The following is a 19186-nucleotide window of genomic DNA, read 5'->3' on the forward strand; positions in this document are numbered from 1 at the left end:
TTGAGTGGCAGAGGTAGTATTTTATTTTTTTTTTTGAGCATCCCTCCTCAAGGACACTAAATTTAGAGTTTGTAAAACATCACTAACTGAAAACAAAACATTGCTAATAACAAAAATGCAAACCTGCTGGAAAGGAAAATGCAGCAGCATTCAAGTATCAGAAAACATGAGAGCTAAAGTGCTTGAGAGAATTTCTTAACTATGCAGAGTCTGAAGTCAGTGTTCCCCTAGAAATGCTATTTTTAAAACAGCACTTGCCTGGCTGCATAGGATTTTTCACCAGTCTATAGCAGGATAACACTACTAAGCCAGAGCCATTACCCCAAAGGGCTAGGAGCAACACATTTCTTTCTATCCCTCATACTAAAATAAATTATATTCAAAGAAACACATTATAAAGTTCAGGCAGCTGAAGTTGGACTTCAAGGAACGTGACAGAATGGATTTCCCATGCAGTGAAGTCGCTAGCATGGCTTGAAGCTGAACAAAGCTTTGGTGGGATTTATAAAGTGCTGTCTTTTAGTGTTTTTTGCCTGTCTTTAGTAGTGTTTTTTTTTTTTTTTTACACCAGCACCGGGGTTGTGAGTTAAAAAAAAATCTGAAATAACAGACCAATTTTCAGTGGATGCTGGAGCCAGACAGACATTGCACAGTGCACACAAATAATGTTAAAAAACTACAAACAAATCAAACCAAAAAAACCCCAAGCCCCAAAACCTAACCCAGTTATGATAAGATGTTTCATCCTTAAAAACACCCACCAAGCACCAAGAGCAAATCAGAAAGTTAACATGTCTCCTGGTCCCCTGGCTTGTCCCAGCAAGGATGGATACTACGTAATACAAGCTCAGCAGCAATGGTTGAGAGCCTGAGCCTGCAGGCACTCAGTGCAAAACTCTCTCAGAATTCAGCTCCATGGGAGTGATCCAGTTTTCACCAAAGCCAAAGGAAACTCCCTACAGGCTTCAGCCAACTTTGGATTAGCCCCATAGATTGACACAGGGAGCAGGACCTTGCTTTACAGTCACCGGTTTTCTATCCATCCACAAAAGCCACCCCCTGAAATTCCTGGAGGGGTTTTCAACCTTCCCCTCCACGCATGCATTTAACATCCATTACAGTTAATAGCAGTTACACATGCAGATCGATGGGAGAAAAGTCCCAGTCAAGAGGAGTTACTGGTAGTAAGAAAAGAAACCCAGTAAGAAATGCTGAAAATTGCTAAAGACCCAGCTCCCTTGAGTGAATCCCTGTTTTGCCAGCTGGCAGGTGTCCTGCAGGAAGCTCTATGGTGTGTGTTTGGGTGTGCAGGGTGTGTGACATGGGGCGAACCAGCGGCGCCATTCTGCCACCTCCATCCCAGCTGTTCTGCCACCTCCATCCCAGGGAGCGTCCAAGCGCCGGCTGCCCTCACTTGGGAGCAGCGTTGGTGAAATCGTCCTGTGCCACGGCCGGCAGGGAATGGTCTATCCTGAACTCCTCCTCCAGCCCTCCAGGAGCCTTGGCCGCATCCCCCCGGGCTGCAGGCTGGACACTGTCCGTGCCGCCCCCCTCCAGCCCCAGGATTTGTCTCTGCACCAGCTTGGAATAAAGGCCTCCTTCTTCCATCAGCTCCTTGTGTGAGCCCTGCTGCACCACGCGGCCCTTGTCCAGCACAATGATGTTGTGTGCCCTCTCCACAGTGCTCAGCCTGTGAGCTATGACAAGCACCGTGTGGTTCTGCAAGTCGCCGTAAATCGCCTGCTGAATCTGCGGGGAGAAAAGGCGTTAGTGCCCGGGCAGCAGCTTTGTGGTCTGTGTCCAGAAACCTCTGGACAGGAGATGTGTTCTCCTCTGCTCCCTGAAGCACTAGCAGCACCAGCACGTCCAGCCCAGCTCCCGGCCGCAGCCCATAGACCATCTCAGTCCAGCCAGGTGAGCTATGAGCACAGGTCTGATCCTGCAAGCTGGGGACTTGTTACAGCTTGGCCATGTGGTGCTGGCAGAGACTGCAGGAAGCCGACACCTGGTGAATGCAGCTGCTCAGAAAAGCAGGATTCTTTCCTCAGTGTATCAAGGCAAGGCAAGTGAGGTTTCTTCCCAGGCAAGAGACAATAGCACTGACGTCTAAGGGCAGGCAGGTGGCCATCAGGCACATGTCACATTGACACCCCTGGGTAGCCAAAACCAGCCCTGGGCTGGCATCAGGTACCACACACGTGACACCTGTGAGGCAGCAAGCTGCTCCAAGGTCAGACACTTGTGCTGCCCCAGCAGGATTTGTCCTCTGGGATTGGAGGCACATCTCAAATCCCAACCTTGAATGGCCTTTCCCTTGTATCACTGCATTAGGGAAGCCAAACTTCCAGACAGAGAAACCAGTTTACAGAATGCTCAAGGCTTTTCCTGCAAGTGTGGATTCTTTGGTGCCTCGGCTAGGATTTGAGCTCAGGCACTCCTACTCTCCTTGCTGCAGCACAATTTTGTAGGGTCTTCCTCTGTATTCTGTCCTAAAAGGCTGCACAGAGTCTCTGTATGCCAATTAACACCTTCCACAATGAAAAAATAAGCAAAGATCCCTACCTCATCAGGTTTGTCAGGCATTGGCTGCTGTGAGCATGGAATTATTCCTTTCCTGGTGGCTCCAAGAGCATTGGAAGCAAATTTGGAATTCATGCTTTACTTATCCCTCTGACTGCACCATATCAAAAGTAAGTTTGTCCACTGGCTGGAAACTGAGGCTACAGTCTGTCCTCCAAACCCCCTTTGGCCCAAACAGTCAGGTCACCCACTCACCGCGTGCTCACTCTCTGCATCCAGCGCGCTCGTGGCTTCGTCCAGGATGAGGATGGGAGGGGCTCGGATCAAGGCCCTGGCGATGGCCACTCTCTGCTTCTGCCCACCTGACAGCTGAGCTCCTTTTTCCCCTGCCTCTGTTGGGTCAAGGGAGAGGAAGGGGTCAAGATGCAAATCAAGAGGTGCCAGGACATGCAGCTGGCAGGCCCAGCAGTGGGTGGGTACCTGTGTGGTAGCCATCCTGTAGCTCGGTGATGAAGTTGTGGGCGTTGGCCTTCTGGGCAGCCTGAACCACGGACTCGAAGGAGGCCGAAGTCAAGCCATAGGAAATATTGTCTGCGATAGAGCGGGCGAACAGCACAGGCTCCTGGCTCACCAGAGAGATCTGCAGGAAGCAAAGGGAGAGCAGGGGTCAGGAGCAGAAGATGCACTGCATTATATCTCTGACCATTGATATTTGTTCCTGCTGAGTAAAGACCGAGATCAAGATATAGAAATGTCATTAAGCAAGATAGAGAAGTGCTCAAGGTGAGCTTTCAGTGAGGATGCCAATGTCAGGGTGCCCAGTTTGCATCTTCTGCTGGAAAGAAACCTGATGCAATGCTGGCATGTTGGCATCTGGGATGGGCTTCACCCTCCTAAAGCCTGCTGTAGTTTTGCTCCGTATCTGTTACTCCCATCACTGTTTGCTTTCCCCAGAATGGAAAACCAGTTCCTGGGATAAGTCAAGCTGGAGAGACCCTCTCCCAGGCCCTTGCTGATTTTCCTTTCAAGGCCAGTAATCACATTTGGGCCATGTGAATGAGCCCTCTTGCATCTTTTAATCCCAAATGAGCAAGTTAGGGAGGTAACTGCTGCAATTCCTTAATTGCTTAGCAACAGTCTCCCTGTCCTGCCTTACAGCCATGGCTGCTCACCGTCACATTCAGCTACTTTATCAAACCCTTGATATTGGAATAAATTAAACCTTTCAAACTATTACTTGGAATTGTGCATGAGAGAGCCAGGGAGACACAGTCATATTTTAATTGACTTCTCTCCATGCCCATAACACCGTATCAGGCTTTCTAAACTGAAACATTTGCTTGGTCTGATTTTTGCTCTGTACGGGTAGGGAATGTAAATTAGCCACAGTGACTTTGGCTTTCCAGCCTGTCTCTGATCAATTGTTTTCAGGTTTTCCTGCTGACTGCTGAGGCCATTTGCTCTGGGGGCAAACAAAGGAGGCAGTTACTTGCAGAGATGAAGGCTGATCTGTGCTGACACACAGATGAGAGCTGAGGGGCCCAGACCCCTCTCCTAGGCAAAGCACCAGCCCTTCTGGTGCTCCAGCTGCTGTCAGGATCCTGAGAGGTTTAACTCCCCGTTAGCTGAGAATTACACTAAGATCTTAAGGCAGAAATTGCTGGAGGAATACAAAACTCTTTTTCCAACCCCAATTTAGATGATGATTAATCCAACAGCCAAAAACATATTTCTACTGTGTTGGCCAAAAAACACCAAACAAAAGCTGTTTTTTATTCTGTTTTTGGAAGGCTTCCCCTTCCTCTTGAAACCACCCTCCATCCCCTTCCCTTCCACCCCCACAAATTATCCAAATTCATTTCTTGGACCACTTCCAGCCTCCAGCTTTCTGGACATTTTTGAAGCTGCTAGATCAAATCCAAAGCAACGTGCAGCAGTGCCATGCATGCCCTCAGAGCCCTGAAGGTGGTAAGTGGGCTAAGCAGAACACAGGTATCACAACCAGAATACAGGTATCAGTCGCTCGTACCACGGAGTGCAGGTACTTGTGATCGTACATGTTAATGGGACGCCCATCCAGCAGCACCTGCCCGTCCTGCAGAGGGTAGAAGTTCTCCAGGATGTTGACACAGGAGCTCTTCCCACTCCCTGAAGGACCCACCAGCGCTGTCACTTTGCCGGGGTGCAGGGTGAAGGACACGTTCTGCAACATGGATGGGAGAGCATGCTCAGGTCCAGGCTTTTCTCAACATTCTGGGGTATTACACAAGAGAAGGAGCCAGGATCTGGCCAGAGTGCCCCTCTGCCTTGGTGATGTGCCACATCAGCCATTTCTCCTGGTTCTGAGGAAGCAAAAAGCTTCCAAATTGCTTTGGCTTTGCCTGTTGATGTAGCAGGTCCTCTAAAAAGTAAACTGACCTCTTTGCTGCTTCCCTCTGCCTCATGATCCCAGCCCCTCTCCCATGGAAACAGTCTGAGGCAGCTTGGCACAAAGCCCTGTACCACGCTGACATGTTTAATGCCTGAGTGGGGAACAAAGGTTTTATTAATAAATCTCATTCCTTATAAGGAAGGCCGGCCCTAAACACCCGCTGCTCCTTTTAATCTGTTTTCCAGCAAGCACTGAGCCTGCCTTTACACATCTCTGACAGGCAGCTGACACTCCCCATGGGCTGGAGTTTGCTCCTGGGGCCAGGATGGAGCAGCAGCAAGTGGTGCTGGGAGTGGCACAGTGCCCACGGGGCTCACCTGGAGGACCTGGGTTGCGGAGCGAGTGCGGTAGGAAAAGGTGACATTCCTGAACTCCACCATCCCATCCACGTGATCCGGGGCCAGGGAGCCGTCGTGCACCATCGTGGGCTTGCGGTCAATGAACTCGAAGACCTTCTCAGCAGCTCCCACTCCCTGCATGAGGCCGCTGTACACGGAGCCGATGGACTGCAAGGGAAGAGGCAGCGGTGAGAGCCTCCCAAGTGATGGGGAAATCAGCCAGTGCCACTTGAAAGGGGGATGGCTGAAGCATTCCCAAGTCTCCCATCGCCTGCAGGCATCAGATACAGGGGAAGAAAACACTCCCTCCTCTGTTGGGTGTGGAAGGGATATATGGACAACCCAGGGAAAGGGTGCTTTTCAGTATTAAACCCAGAGCTGCAGAACAGTTTGTACTGTAACTGCCCCTCCCACCAGGAGGGGGAAAAACACCCCAAACCAAACTAAATCTACACCAAAACCACAGCCTGGAAACCCCACCAGAGGCTGCAGTCATCTAAACAGATGGTGAGAGCCGGGCGAGCTGCCTCTAGCTCTGCTCTGCCCCTGCACAGAGCTGAAGCACCACCAAAACCACACTTGGCTGTGAGGAAACCTCAACTGGATTATTCCTGCCTGGATTAGCCAAATTTATGCCTCTGCAAGGGGAAGGCAGCCCTGGGTGGGCTCTACCATCCCACCCACAATCCCACCTTAATAATGTGCTGCCAATGCAGCAGCTTGCAGCCTATTCCAGGGAAAGGGAAAAAAAAAAGTAATATAATTAAGTTCTTAATTAAGCCTGAAATTTAACAGGCAGCTTTGTAATCGCTTCATTCTTCACACCAGGAAATGTGCTTGGCAGGCAGCCAGGGCTCTGCCCTTCAGCAGGGCCACGCTGACCCCTCTGGTCCCAGCTGCCTTTTTGGGGGACAAGCTGCTTCAGGACCATGAAGGTTGTGAGACCACAGCAAGGGAGGAATGGGCAGCAGGGGGGAGAATGCCCCCTCTGGCAGTGCCACAACACCAAAGAAATGAGTAATGAGAAAGTCAGCGCTGGATCTATCCCTGCAACTGCCCTGGGACCTTCTGGGAGATAGAAGGGGCAGCCCAGAGTGTGGGGAGGCCCTGGCACACGTTGCCCAGAGAAGCTGTGGCTGCTCCACCCGTGGAACTGTTCAAGGCCAGGTTGGATGAGGCTTGGAACAATCTGGGAAGGTGTGGAAGGTGTCCCTGCCCATGGCAGGGAGCTGGAATGAGACGGTCTTTAAGATCCCCTCCAACCCAACCCGTTCTGGGATTCCCTGCTAAAACTGACTCACCTCCATGCAGTCCCCCAGGACGAACTCGTAAATGATGAAGGATATCAGGTTTCCACTCGTCATTTGCCCAGAGATCACGAGGTGCCCACCATAGTAAAGGATGCTGACCTGGACCACCAGCAGGGTCAGCTGAAAGCAAGAAAACACCCTGGAATCAGCAAGGACAAATTGATATTTTGGTGCATTTGTCATTACTCACACAACAGCCCAAACGTCATGTGCTGACATTTATTCTTTGAGCCCTGTGCTGAGGATCCCTGACAGTGCAGCTGACAGCCCTAGGAGCGAGCATAGAAATGAGAAAAACAACTCAAGTACATGGGCTGATGTAAGAAGCTGGGCAGATATCTTTCAGCAAAACAAGTCCCGAGGGACAACAGCCAAGGAGGCAGAATTTATCTGAAATAACAGAGCATCTCATGAACTTCTCTCTTGGACTAAGGTCCTCAAGCATAATAATCTATGTTCAAATCATCCAAGGCATGCGGTCTCCTTATCACTAAAATAAACCTTCTATTATATGAGTATGACACATTTTAATTTAGAACACAAAAGCAAGCCAGGAGTTAATGCAGAATATCCTCCTTGCCAGCACAAGTCCTTGAAGCATAACCCCAGCTGTCACCTGAAATCAGTGTGGGGGGTACCACCTACTCTAGAAAGGAGACAGATCTGCTCTGATGTGACAAATACCAGCCCCTTTTATTCTGCTGGTTTTGTTCCATGCTGTCCAGGTGTTCCAAAAAATCAGCATTGTCCTAGTGCCCTGTGGGACCAGAAGAGGCTGTAAATTCACACAGACAAAAATACAGGGGAAAAAAAGCCTCCTCTATAGCTCTGCCATGATCTGACCTTAAGCTCCTGCATTCCCTCCAAGAAAGACTCTACCAGGGCTGAGCTATATCCATTGTCTTCTTTCTACATGAGCCCTGCAGCAGCAGTTTTTGAGGGCTTTTGCCTTCTTAGATTTGTCAGGATCAGTCTCAACCCAGTTCATGTTCCAGCTTCACCTGGGAGCCCAAAACCAATGCTAATAATGCTCCCATTTTGTTTCCAAACTTGGGAAGCCATAAAGTCTCTCACAGCTGCATGAAGGCACCATAACTAACAGACCCTTCACCAGCGACTGCCTCGATCCCTGAACGTGCAGAGACAAGGGCAGCCTCACGTGAGGGTTTTGCCCTGGAGAAATCCCAAACCGTCTGGTGTTAAAACAATGAAAAAGCATTTTGTGGAGGGGGGGAGGCGGGGGGGAAGAAAAAAAGCCCAAAGCCCAGCAGCCTCCCCCTGCCACCACCCACACGCAGAAGATCTCTGTTCCTGAGCAGAAGCTCAACCAACGCCGCGGCTGTTCCCAGCCGGAGCCCCGGAGTGAAGCTGGCACAGGCACGCACTGCAGCACCACGCAGCCATGGGCTGCTCCACGACCTTGAGCTCTTATCAATTATTGCCCCATTTGCAGGGAAAACAGGCAGCTCCATGGGACGACACAACGCTGCCTCGGGGCAGAACGGGATGCATTTTTTGATGGATAAAAATAACAAATGATCAAGAGCCTGGGAATCTCTGGCAGCAGACAGCAGGGCTGGGCTCACTCCACAGAGCTCCCTGGGAGCAGAGGAGAACCACGTGTGCTTTGGGATCTGGAGAGACTCCCCTGCCCATCCCAGCCCCAGCAGGGCCATCCACCTACCCCACTGGACCAGACATAGTAGGTGTAAGCCATGGCCTCCCGCTTGTTGAGCTTGTACACCTGCTGCAGTTTCTGCCAGTACACGTTTGCCTCTGTCTCCTCGTTGGCAAAACTGCGGACGGTCTTCATGGCTGAGATGGTCTCCTCGGCCGTGTTGTTTGCCTTGGCCAGAGCACTCTGCACATCCTTGGAGAGCTTCTGCAGGGAGCAGGGGGAGGCAGAGGGAGCTCAGCGGGCAGCAGGTTGCCCATGGCACAGCTCGCCCCAGGCTCTGGGACCCCACCAGGCGACTCCAAAGGGGAAGGAGAGATGGCACAAGGACAGGCAGATGCATACAGGACATTCCACAGCCCAGCCACCTCTTCTATCAGACCTGAGATGCTTCCACTCTTGAGCATGAAGCAAGGTAAGAGCCCAAGCTACACCTGTCTGCCCACACAGGTTTAATGTCACCTTCCTGCCCCCAGTGCTGGCAGCAAAACACTCCAGCATCACTCCCACTGGATCCAAGGCCACCCACAAGCTCCTTGATAGCTTCACAGGGAGTCCAGCCCAGCCCTGTGGCAATGCCAGCTGCTCCTACCTACCTGGTAGTACTTCCCATAGACATCAGACACCAGCATGATGATGGGGAAGCCCATGAAGGTGACCAGGGAGAGCTTCCAGGAGAGGCTGAACATGAAGAAGATCACACCCGTAGCCTTCACCACGTTGCGCAGGAAGATGTTGATGTTCTGGGAGACCAGGTCACTCACAATGGTCGTGTCCGACGTCAGGCGGGAGATGACGTCCCCTGCAGCAACGAGGGGTCGGGGAAGGAGAGAGCAGGGACGTGGTTACCACGGCAGGTCACTGCCTAACCGTGTCCCACATCCCATGCCAGGGACAGATGGAGCTCCCCATCCAACCAGCTGGGAGTCTGAAGGATGGCATGGAAGGGGGGCAACCCTCCACCGCTGTGGATGCAGAGCAAAACAGAGGAGCTTGGATTGCTGCATGCAAGAGGAGCAGGAGGTGGCATCTGAAGGCACAGGCTACATCCCTGGGTCACCAAGGGTGGCTGTAGGACAGCAAAAGGGACTGTGGCAGCAGCCTGTGCTGGAGGGCAGCCCACAGGCCACAGACAGCCCACAGACTGCAGCTGGCCCAAGGGACCTGAGGATCTGGGTCCAGTACTAAGGGATGAAGCTCTGGCGGTGCCTTTTGGTGGAGCCGAGTGTTACAGTCAGCAAACATCACACTGAACTCCTGAATCCTTGACCTGTGTTTGAGTCCAGCTGAATTCCCATGCTTTTGTGCAAGTCCAGGGTTATTTGTATCCCACTTCCAGTAACATCTCTGCTTGCCCTCAGCCAAGGCACCGTGCAGTGACTGCTAAATACAGCAACAGCCTCAAAACTAAAAATACCACTGAGACAAAATTAAATGTGTGCAAGTTACACCAGAGTGGCACACACAGCCTAGGACTGGGACAGGTCTGAACTGGAAGCAGGAAAAACAACAAGCACACCCAGCAAGCCTCACACATCCAAGGTTTCAGGGACAGGAGCAGAGCTGGAGAGCAGTCCACTGATAGGTGCAGATCGGGGGAAGGAAATGGGAGTTTTGGGAGTGAGACTTCTGGATGCCAGGCTGATAGGTGGCAATGGGACATCCCCAAGATGGGAGGCAACAGAAAGGGAAGAGCTTCCTGCCTCTATTTCTAACCATGAACATGTGGGTGCTACCTCTGGCTGCCCCCAGTCTGCTGTATGACAGTAAAGCAAGCCACGGGGAAAAAAATCTGGGATGGAGTAGAGGGGTTACAGCAAATCCAGGGAAGAGAGGAACCAACCTGTGCGATTCTCATCAAAAAAACTCATCTCCTGAGACACCAGGGACCTGAAGAGGCAGTTCCGAAGGCGGATGTTCAGCCGTGCAAAGATGAGCGTAAAAACGCCGCCCCGGATACCTGCGGCAAATGAGCTAATTGCAGATAAGAAACGTTATAGAGCCATGGACACGAAACCCTCTCAGCAACACCAACATCCCCACGCCAGGCCAAGGGCCTGGGCAGTGCTGACACCACTTATCACCAGCCCACACCTCTCCTGGGTGCCACCAGCAGAGCGGTGGCTGATCCTAACCATGGCAGTCACAAGCTCTGGGAAGGAACGCAGCACTGCTGGAACAGCACTCCCCAGGGAACCCATTCCCTGTGTCCAGTCCTGCTCCCCCACCTCCAGCAGATGGACATGAAGGGCCACACAAAAGCCTCATGACTGCCTCTCTGCTCAGAGAATTCAGAGCACATCCCTGGGGCCTGGCAGCAAACTGGTGGAGTGGGTGCCTGTGCCCACCATCACCACGAGCTCCTGTGGGAAAACCCCAAACTCCTTGCCAGGGCCAAATCCAGCCCCTGCATTACCTTCCTACGGCGAGCAGCGACATGACCAGCACTGCCGTGGAGAAGCGATCCATGCTCTTCTGCACCACGATGCCGTCGATGGCCAGCCCCGTGTAGTAGGGCAGGAAGGTCTCTCCTGCAGGACAAACACAGGACATGGAGGTTCAGCTCCACTGCATGAAACTGGCATGGGATCTGTATTCCCAGCTGTGACAGCCTGTGGACAACCCCATCCCCACCACAGCAATACTCGATACACAATCACACAATACACTCTGAGAATGTGGCACATGGGGATTTTTATCCCCTATTGCATTTGGTGTTGCCCCGTTGCATTTTTCATCCACCCCATACATCATGTGCTACCCAGCACCCCCAAAAAAAGCGATCCTAGGGTGCTTCCATGCCCCATCATCATGGCTCCTCCATCCCTCCTGGTGGGAATGGGAGCACACCACGGCCTGCCTGGTTCCTTCACTCACCCAGGGCGGCCATGAGGAGGAAGAATGAGGCGATGCCCAGGAAGAAGGCATCTGGCTTGGTGTAGGAGAGCAGTTTATGGATGGTGGGACCTGCTGCCTCCTCCCTCTTGTCCCTCGGGGTGCCCCCATCACAGCTCTCCTCCACCTCGGCACGGGACTCTGAGCTGGGCCCCAGCGCCTCGCGGGAGGAGGTGACACAGGCCAGCAGCTGCCACAGCCCGAAGGTGGCCGCCAGCGCCACGTAGGTCCAGGCAAAGAGCCCCCAGAACCAGGGGTCCCTGATGGTCTTCCGCACCTCCGAGTAGAGCAGCAGCTTCACCATCATGTAGATGCCCATGAGGAGGCAGACGACGGCGATGAAGGTCCGCGATGCCCGGAGGCGCCGGGGGCCGTAGGCCGTGTTGGTGGCCACGCCGATGGCAGCCCCCAGCAGCACGCAGCTGCGGTACAGGCAGCCTCCCCAGATGTCCAGCAGTGAGTTGAAGATGTTGAAGTGCCGCAGATCCTGCAGGACATTCCGGCCACCCTGGCCATGGGTGTAGAGCAGCGTGGTGACCACCACATCGACCCCGCTGAGTGCCAGCGTGCTGGCCACCGCCTTCCAGGCGCGCATCCTCGCCGCTGGGCTGGGGGTCACTGACGTGGTGAGGGGCAGCCCTAACACAGGAAGGACGTGCTCATATCGGCCTCTGCTGCAGGGGGAGAAGAGGGGGACAGGGTTATTTACCCCAGGAAGGAGGCAGGGAAAGGGAAGCAGGATGGCGGGGGGCAACAGTGCCAGCTCCCCACCAACCCATCCTGACCCCAGACACCACTGCCTGCACCTCTCTCCCCTCCCCTGCTTCACACGGTATTTCACTAAATGAGCAGCACAAAGGGAAACAAACTTCTCTCCCGGATGCCTTCACCCATCCTGAATCCCAAGGCAGAAATCTGCACATCCCGATGGGAATCTTGCTGTGGCGGCTGCTGGGTGCTGCCATCACATCCGTGCAGCCACGTGTTCTGCACTACAGAGACGGGTTCGTGTTAAACTTGGACAGTCATGATCCCAGAGTCCCTGCCCACCTTTCCCAGGACAAAGCTGAAACCAAGCAGTCAAAACCGTAGGAAAGCAGACAAGGGAGCAGCTCAGCTCTAAACGGATCCCCCTCATCAAAATAAGACTAAACCAAATGTACCGCAGCTTGCCACACCTTACTGCCCCCCAGCCCTCTTGGGTAACAATTCGGGGTAGCCCGCTGAACCCGCTGTGCAGTCAGCGTGCAGTTCAATGACACAACAAAAATCCCGAGAGGAAATTAAAAAGCGATTGGAATTCCACAGCTGCGTCCCGCGGGAGGGAAAGCTCCGGGGCGGGCGGGACGCCCGGGTCTGTCCGGCAGCAGCGACGGCGGGGCAGGCTCTGAACGGACACGGCAAAGGGCGGAAAGCTCGACTTGCTCTACGCCGAGCGAGCCGCTCACCTGCTCCGGTGCCATGCCCTGAGTAGCCACGCGTTGGCAAGAGGGAGGTACCCGATCCTGAAATTTGTGCTGGGTCAGCAGCTGGTGACGGTGCACAGTGCGGGAGGCACCGCGCAAGGGGTGCCATGTGTCGGCCACACTCCGGCCCGTGTGACCGCAACGCCCCAAAACCAAACCACCGGGACGAAGGGCAGTGGACAAGCTGCGCCCCTGGGCCAGAGCTGCTCGGTGGTCGGACAAGTGGGATAAAAAACTAAAAAGCGGAGGAAAACAGGGCAGAGGCTGCAGTTTGGGGAAAGCACGGGGGTTTATGGGGTGGGTGGGGAAGGAGGGATGGACGCAAAGCAGAGCAGCGGTGCCAGGGAGGAGCAGCACACGCTTCCCAGGGTGCTCGCTGCTGCCATCCGCTGCAAAGCTGCGCGGATCCGGCCCATGGAGGAGGAGGAGGAGTAGGAGAAGGAGGAGGAGTAGGAAGCAGCCACCGCAGCTCCCCACCACCCTCAGCAGTGTCCCCAGCCTCCGAGCTGGAGCCGCCCAAGGTCCCCACTCGCATCCCGCCTTTCCCGCGCAGGAGAATGTCCCGAGGCGGGGAGGGGGAGACAGCCGGGAAGGGCCGTGCCCGCCATAGCCCGGCCGGACTCCCACACACGGCTCCCCCTTCACAGCAGCTCAGCCTCGGCCCGCCCGGACGGGTCTTACCGGCGGCGGGTCGGGGATCGGCGGGAGCAGCCCGCTGCGAGCGGCGGCGGCGCGTCCCGGGAGCAAGGTCGGTGCTGGGCGTGGCCCCGCCGTGACCACGCCCCCGCCACGCCCCTCCTGCGGCGCGCGCTCGGCCCCGCCCACGGCCGGACCGAGCAGGCACCGGGGACCCCCAAATTCGGGGGTCGAGGGGGGTCCCCGGTCCCCCCGCTCCGCCCTGTCCCGATAAAACCCTGCCCCGACGTGGCAAGGGCAGCCCCGGAACTTTCCCCGCCTGAGAAGGTTTTTTATCCTCCCCAAATAGACGCGTTTTTAAATATTTAAAAATTATTTTATTGGTTCTATGTCATTTCTGCAGTAGAGAGGGAAAACACAACACAGGAGTTGGCTCAAAAGCAATCGGGAAAAGAGCTCGAAATAATATTTTAAGTTCATCCTTAAAGAGGGACTTGATGGGTTTAATTAACCCCTCAAGAGGGACTTGACAAGGGTTTAATTAACCCCTAACATAAAGGAATCCACTTTCAAGAAATGCAGCTTGTAAATTATTTTCCCCTTCACCTCCCACTCCAACTCTTTAGGAATGGAAGGGCTCAGGTGCTTGCTTCCCTGGACAGCACCCATGCGTCCAGGTGAGCTATACAGGTGACAGAGGGGCAGTGTAATTATCCCAAAATTTCCATGTGTTTTTGGAGTGCTGGGATTAAAAAATCCCTTATTACCCTCACTAGCACAGGCACAGATGTCAGGATTCCTGGAGTTTGCACCATTTCTGGAGAGAACAGAATGGTGATGTTACAAAAGATAAATTCATTTTTCTCTGCCTGGATAACCAAAACCAAAAATACCACATGCTGTTGTTGATTTTATTTCTGCTAATAAGTGCTTAAAACAAAACATTAAAAACCAAAAAAATCTCTCTCTTCAAGCCCTTCTGACATCCACCAGGAACACAGTCAGACCTGGAGTGACTATTCCTGGCTCAGGCTCACAGCAGGGACACTTTTAAGCTGCAGGAAACATTGTCCGTGACTAAGCTGGGTCTGGTTTCTGCTTCTCTTCCATCTGCACCCAGATCACTCCCAGGCTTTGGTCTGCACCCAATCACTCCCAAAGGGCAACTTCCAAGCCACAGTCAAGGTGGAGCTTTTTGGCAGGACCAAGTCTCTCCCTGCCAAACCTAAACGAGGACGGTGCCACCTGCCTCGGTCCGAGGGATGATCCGAGAGCAAACCCGGACCAGGAAGGGACTGAACAGACCCCCTTGTCTGAACCTTCCCCTTCCTTTCTCCCAGGACATGGCAGGCACATCTGCACCCTGCACTCCCACGCAGCTGGGCCACATACCCTGGGGACAGTCCGTGCTGTCCCTGGCGCTGCAGGACCCCCGGCACGCCCCAGGGTTAACTGGGCTTCTTCCCACCAGACATGCTCTGCTCAGGGGGCAGCACCGTCTCGATCTGGAAGGACACAAACTGGCCCTTCTTCAGCTTCTTCAGGGAGCTGGCAGTGCTGCCCCCAAACACGTTGTCTTCCACCTTGAAGGCCAGAGAGGGCAGGCCCCGAGTTTTCCTTTTCACGCCCTTCCGCTCCCGCTTGCAGGCCGTGGTCATGTTGGAGATCACCTGTCAGGAGAACAGAGGGGTTGGGCTTCGAGGTGCCACTCAGCAATCAGCTCAGCTCTGACACAGGCTCAGGGAATCCCAGGAAGGAACCTCTGGAGATCATCCAGGCCAACCCCATGCCCAGGCAGGGTCACCTGGAGCAGGTGACACAGGAACACATCCAGGTGGGTTTGGAAAGTCTCCACAGAGGGAGAATCCACGGCCTCCCTGGGCAGTTCCAGTGCTCTGCCACACTTACTGGAGAGAAGCTCTTCCTCTTGTTGAGGTGGAACTTCTTGCGGTTTAGTTTATGGCCATTCCTCTTCATCCTGTCACTATCATCTGACACCCCTCAGAGATATTTCTATGGGCTGATGAGATCCCCTCTCAGTCTTCTCCAGACTGAGCAGGCCCAGCTCCCACGGTCTCTCCTCATAAGACAGGCTGAGCGTGAGTGAGAGCTGGCAGTGTCAAAGCTGGATGCACCTGGGGCAAGGGAGGGACTCAGCAGGGACTTCCCAGCCTTGTTCTCACCACCAGAAACCAGCAGAGGACCTTGCAATGTGAAACTGCAATTCCACGGCCAGCCGTACTCAGAGCTGTCAGTGCTCCATCAGTAGAGGGCAGAAGGGGATCTAGGCTGGAGTGCCACAAAGCCCAGGGAAGCTTTATCACCTCCTGCTAATTACAAGCCCGACCCCTGCCTGGATGCAGGAGAGAGCCAGTGATCCCAACAGCAGCTCCCTTAGGGACAGGACAGAGCTCTCCCTGCCCCGTGCCACAGTGTGCAGCTCCATTTCACAAAAGGGGAGCTGAGCTGGCGAGCCTGAGCTGCCAAAAGGAACAGATCCTACATATCCAGCTCCCAGGCCCTCCTCCCTCCTGTCCCATATTCCTCCTGTTGCTCCCTGCCAAGAACAACCACAGTCCAGGTGAGATCAGAGAGAACCACACAACCCTGACGGAGTGTGAGAAATGACTGAGCAAACAAAGCACTTGAGTCTTGTCTGTGATTTTTGGCACGCAGCTCACCAAGCACTTCACAGGGGACACTGAGGTCATTTTTCAAGTGAGGGAACCAAGGACTAGAGAGACAAAATGAGATGCCCAAGGTCACCCAGCATGTCAGAGACACTCAGGAGCTGCATGCTGACTTTGCTCCCGAAGCCCATCTCACTGGGCCACTACTCCTCATGGTAGCCCAAACCTTCTGGAATTTTGGAGCAGGGCTACTTTAAACCTTTGTAGTTACACAGCATCTCCCTGAAGGCTTCTTGCCCCTGCCTAAGGAGGGACTCCCTTGGCTGATTTGGGATGCAGATTACCAGGCAGGGAGCTGGGCAGGCTGGGACACAGCTCTCATTACCCTGATGGGGCAAGTCAGTCCTTTGTATTTCATCACCCACCTCTGAGCAGCACCACCAGCAGCTCCCCTGTGGTGCTGGCCCAGAGGGTCCAACTCTGCTCCTGCTGCCTTGGCACGCACTGAGGTGCCACCTCTCCTCTCAGGCCAGGCTTGGACTTAGCTGCAAAATTATTTCAAGGCACCACAAAACTTACAATCTCCTTCACCACGTTCTGCTGCTCCTGCACGGTGGCTGTGAACGGCGGGAGGCTGTTGGCCTTACCGGAGCCAGCCCCTTGCTCTTTAGAGTCCTTGACAAAATCCACCTGCAAGGCACAGATTGGGGTGTTACTCTGCAACTATGGCAGTGACAAAGCTCCTGCAAGGCTCCCCTGGGCCGGGCAGTTACCTCTGAGGACAGGCACACGTATCTGTTGAACATGAGGAAGAAGGGGCTGTACTTGGTGGCGGAGTTGACCGAGGTGCGGAACTCGAAGAGGACGGGGTCCAGGTGTGCATCCCACTCGCTGGGCTTCTCGTTCACCACGCTGCAGATGGAGGCCCTGAGCACCTCAGCACTGCGGTCACCAGGGCTGGGAGGGTCTGTGGGGTCTGTGGGTGTGAGGAGCTGCGAGATGTTCCAGCGCTCGCACAGGTGCCGGCTGACCTGGGACAACAGGAGATCACGGCGTGTCAGCCCCACAGCAGCCTCCAAGGCACTGTCCCCCCTGTGCCACGACAGGCACTGTCCCCCTGTGCCAGCAGAGGTGCAGCAGGAAACGCTCCCCAGAAAAATCAGAGCCAGAGAAAATGTTTTGCAATGACAGCTCTCGTGCTTGAAGCTCTCCACAGACGTGGGAAGCTGGGTTAATCCCAGGGTAGGGCTGGAATTTCGTGCACCTTGTCTTTCCTTCTGAGCAGAGAGGACTTGCACCACTGATCCACAACCTTAAATCGCTGCCAAGGTGAAAGCAATGGCAAATCAGCTCCCACTCCCAACAGGGGCAGGGATATGGCAGCATCAGCACATCACCCCACTACACAGCACATCACAACTCTGCCTTCAGGATCTGCTGCCTGCTGAAGGTCACATTGCTTCCCCCTGAACCAGCCCACACCAGACCTACCTCCTCGCAGAAGTCCCAGCTCTGACTGGTGTAAATGTTCTTGGAGGCACCAAACCTGGGCAAGAAGAGGACACACAACTGGTTTTACTCCATCAGCTGAGGCAGAGCCCAAGGAGTTCCATTTTTATGGGTGCAAATGGGATAGGAAGGGGACAGGACCCTCCAGTGGAGCTGGTGCTAATGAGGCTGCCATGACCTCATGTCCCCAAGAGCAGAGAGAGGTCTGCTGGTCCCTCTGCTCCAAACCAGCCACGCCTGTTTGCTTTTGAATAATGAGGCAGCAGGAGAAATGAGAGCAGCTTCTTGCTCTGAATTCAAATCTCCACTGGCCCCACGGTGTGTTCCACAAGGACAATGTCACATGGTGACATGAACACTTTCTAGGAGAAATCTGGGAATGGCTTTAAAGCTTCTGCAGAGAACTGGGACACAGCTCCCCTGGCCTTGGGCTACGCAAAAAATGTTTCTGCCTTTCTTCTCAGCCCGTAACAGGAGGATAACAGGCTCTTCCCAAGGACTTTGTAGAGAGCAACTGAGAGCCACTGCATGGTCTCTCCTGTAGAAGGGAGAATTCCTGCTCTCATAGGAAAACATCCTGAGGACACTAGGTATTTTTGCAACACACCCCAGTGCTCCCCATTGCACTGCAGAGGTGCAATGTAACCAACAGCAGAGGAGCCCACCTGTAAAAAACAGTAGCCAGGGCTTTAGCCACGGAGAAGGGATCTTTCTTCTGCAGAGGAGCTGCCTCCACCCACTTGGTGAAGTAGTCAGTCACAAGCAGGACGTGTGTGTTGCTCTGGCTTGTCTCGGGAAAAGGCCCTGCATAAACAGCCAACAAAATAAAAATCTATGTCATTGATGGGCAAAGTGAAAAATCCAGTCGCTGCAGAAGTGACCACGACTCTTTCCTGCAATGTCATTTGGCCAGAACATTTTCGGTGACCTTGGTCAGCAAAAATACACCCATGGGAGCTTCAGTTCTGGGGAAGAAGGCCCGCCCACAGCTCTCACCGTGTGTGCAGAGGGAGCCGAGCCAAGCCCAGGGATCAGGTTGCAGCCTGGGCTGCTGCTGTGGCTTCCTTGGCACCTCCTGAGAGGCAGCGGCAGCTTTCCCTCGGTGCGTGTGGCAGCAGGTCTGCCACGCTCCCGGCTGGAAGGGAGGAGCCCTGAGAGCCACTTGAGACACTCACTCACCGTGGATGTCTAATCCCAGCACTTCCCACGGGGATTCCACCCTGACGGGCTTGGCCTTCCGCGTCACGCTCTTGTTGTGCTCCGCGTTCTGGCACGTTTCACACATCTTGATCTGGAGAGGGAAAAGAGGGATCAAAGGACTTGGGAATGTGCTGATGGATCCTGTCAGACTCAGACTGCACACTGAGACACACAGCAGGGCTGAGCACTTTCCTTTCTCCCGATAAAATAATGAGGCGCAGGAAAAAAAGAGCGCAAAACACAACAGGCTGACGCATCTCACCTTTCACAAGGCTCACCTGACAGCTTTCTCTGACACAATAACCAAATTTCTCAATGTGGCCTACAGCTAAGTTATTTCTCACCCTGTTTCCAGGCAGATTTTTATTGTATTTTGACCTCCTACTGCTGGTTAGAGAAATCCTCAGCCCTAGGATGCTGGAGGAGCTTGGACCATGCAATACAAGCACACTCCTTAAACCACAGTGCTGCAGAGTCCTGCTGCAGGGAACTGCCAGCAATGAAACAGGAGAGGCAAAGTGGCTGAGCAGACACCAAGATCCTCCTCTTGCCATAGTTTAGGGAATTGGGCAGCTC

General features: G+C 53.8%; 2 protein-coding genes across 2 annotated transcripts in view; one reads left to right on the forward strand and one right to left on the reverse strand.

Annotated features, from left to right (window-relative positions):
* On the reverse strand, positions 1–13421 carry ABCB9 (ATP binding cassette subfamily B member 9). The gene is made up of 12 exons (XM_021532738.2): positions 13317–13421; positions 11152–11843; positions 10691–10805; positions 10118–10248; positions 8871–9076; positions 8284–8481; positions 6591–6719; positions 5269–5457; positions 4550–4723; positions 3001–3160; positions 2776–2912; positions 1–1749 (listed from the first exon to the last, which is right to left on the reverse strand). Exons 2-12 carry the CDS (start codon positions 11762–11764, stop codon positions 1411–1413), a joined length of 2391 nt encoding a protein of 796 aa, XP_021388413.2. The 5' UTR covers positions 11765–11843; positions 13317–13421; the 3' UTR covers positions 1–1410.
* The window catches only part of ARL6IP4 (ARF like GTPase 6 interacting protein 4), a 20223-nt gene continuing 14358 nt past the window's right edge, over positions 13322–19186 (forward strand). Inside the window, exon 1 of the mRNA XM_077787261.1 lies at positions 13322–13326. The gene's annotated coding sequence lies outside the window, so the exon portion shown is untranslated. The remainder of the gene's footprint in view (positions 13327–19186) is intronic.

Source organism: Lonchura striata, chromosome 18 (assembly GCF_046129695.1).
Source record: "Lonchura striata isolate bLonStr1 chromosome 18, bLonStr1.mat, whole genome shotgun sequence".
NCBI classification, from domain to species: domain Eukaryota; kingdom Metazoa; phylum Chordata; class Aves; order Passeriformes; family Estrildidae; genus Lonchura; species Lonchura striata.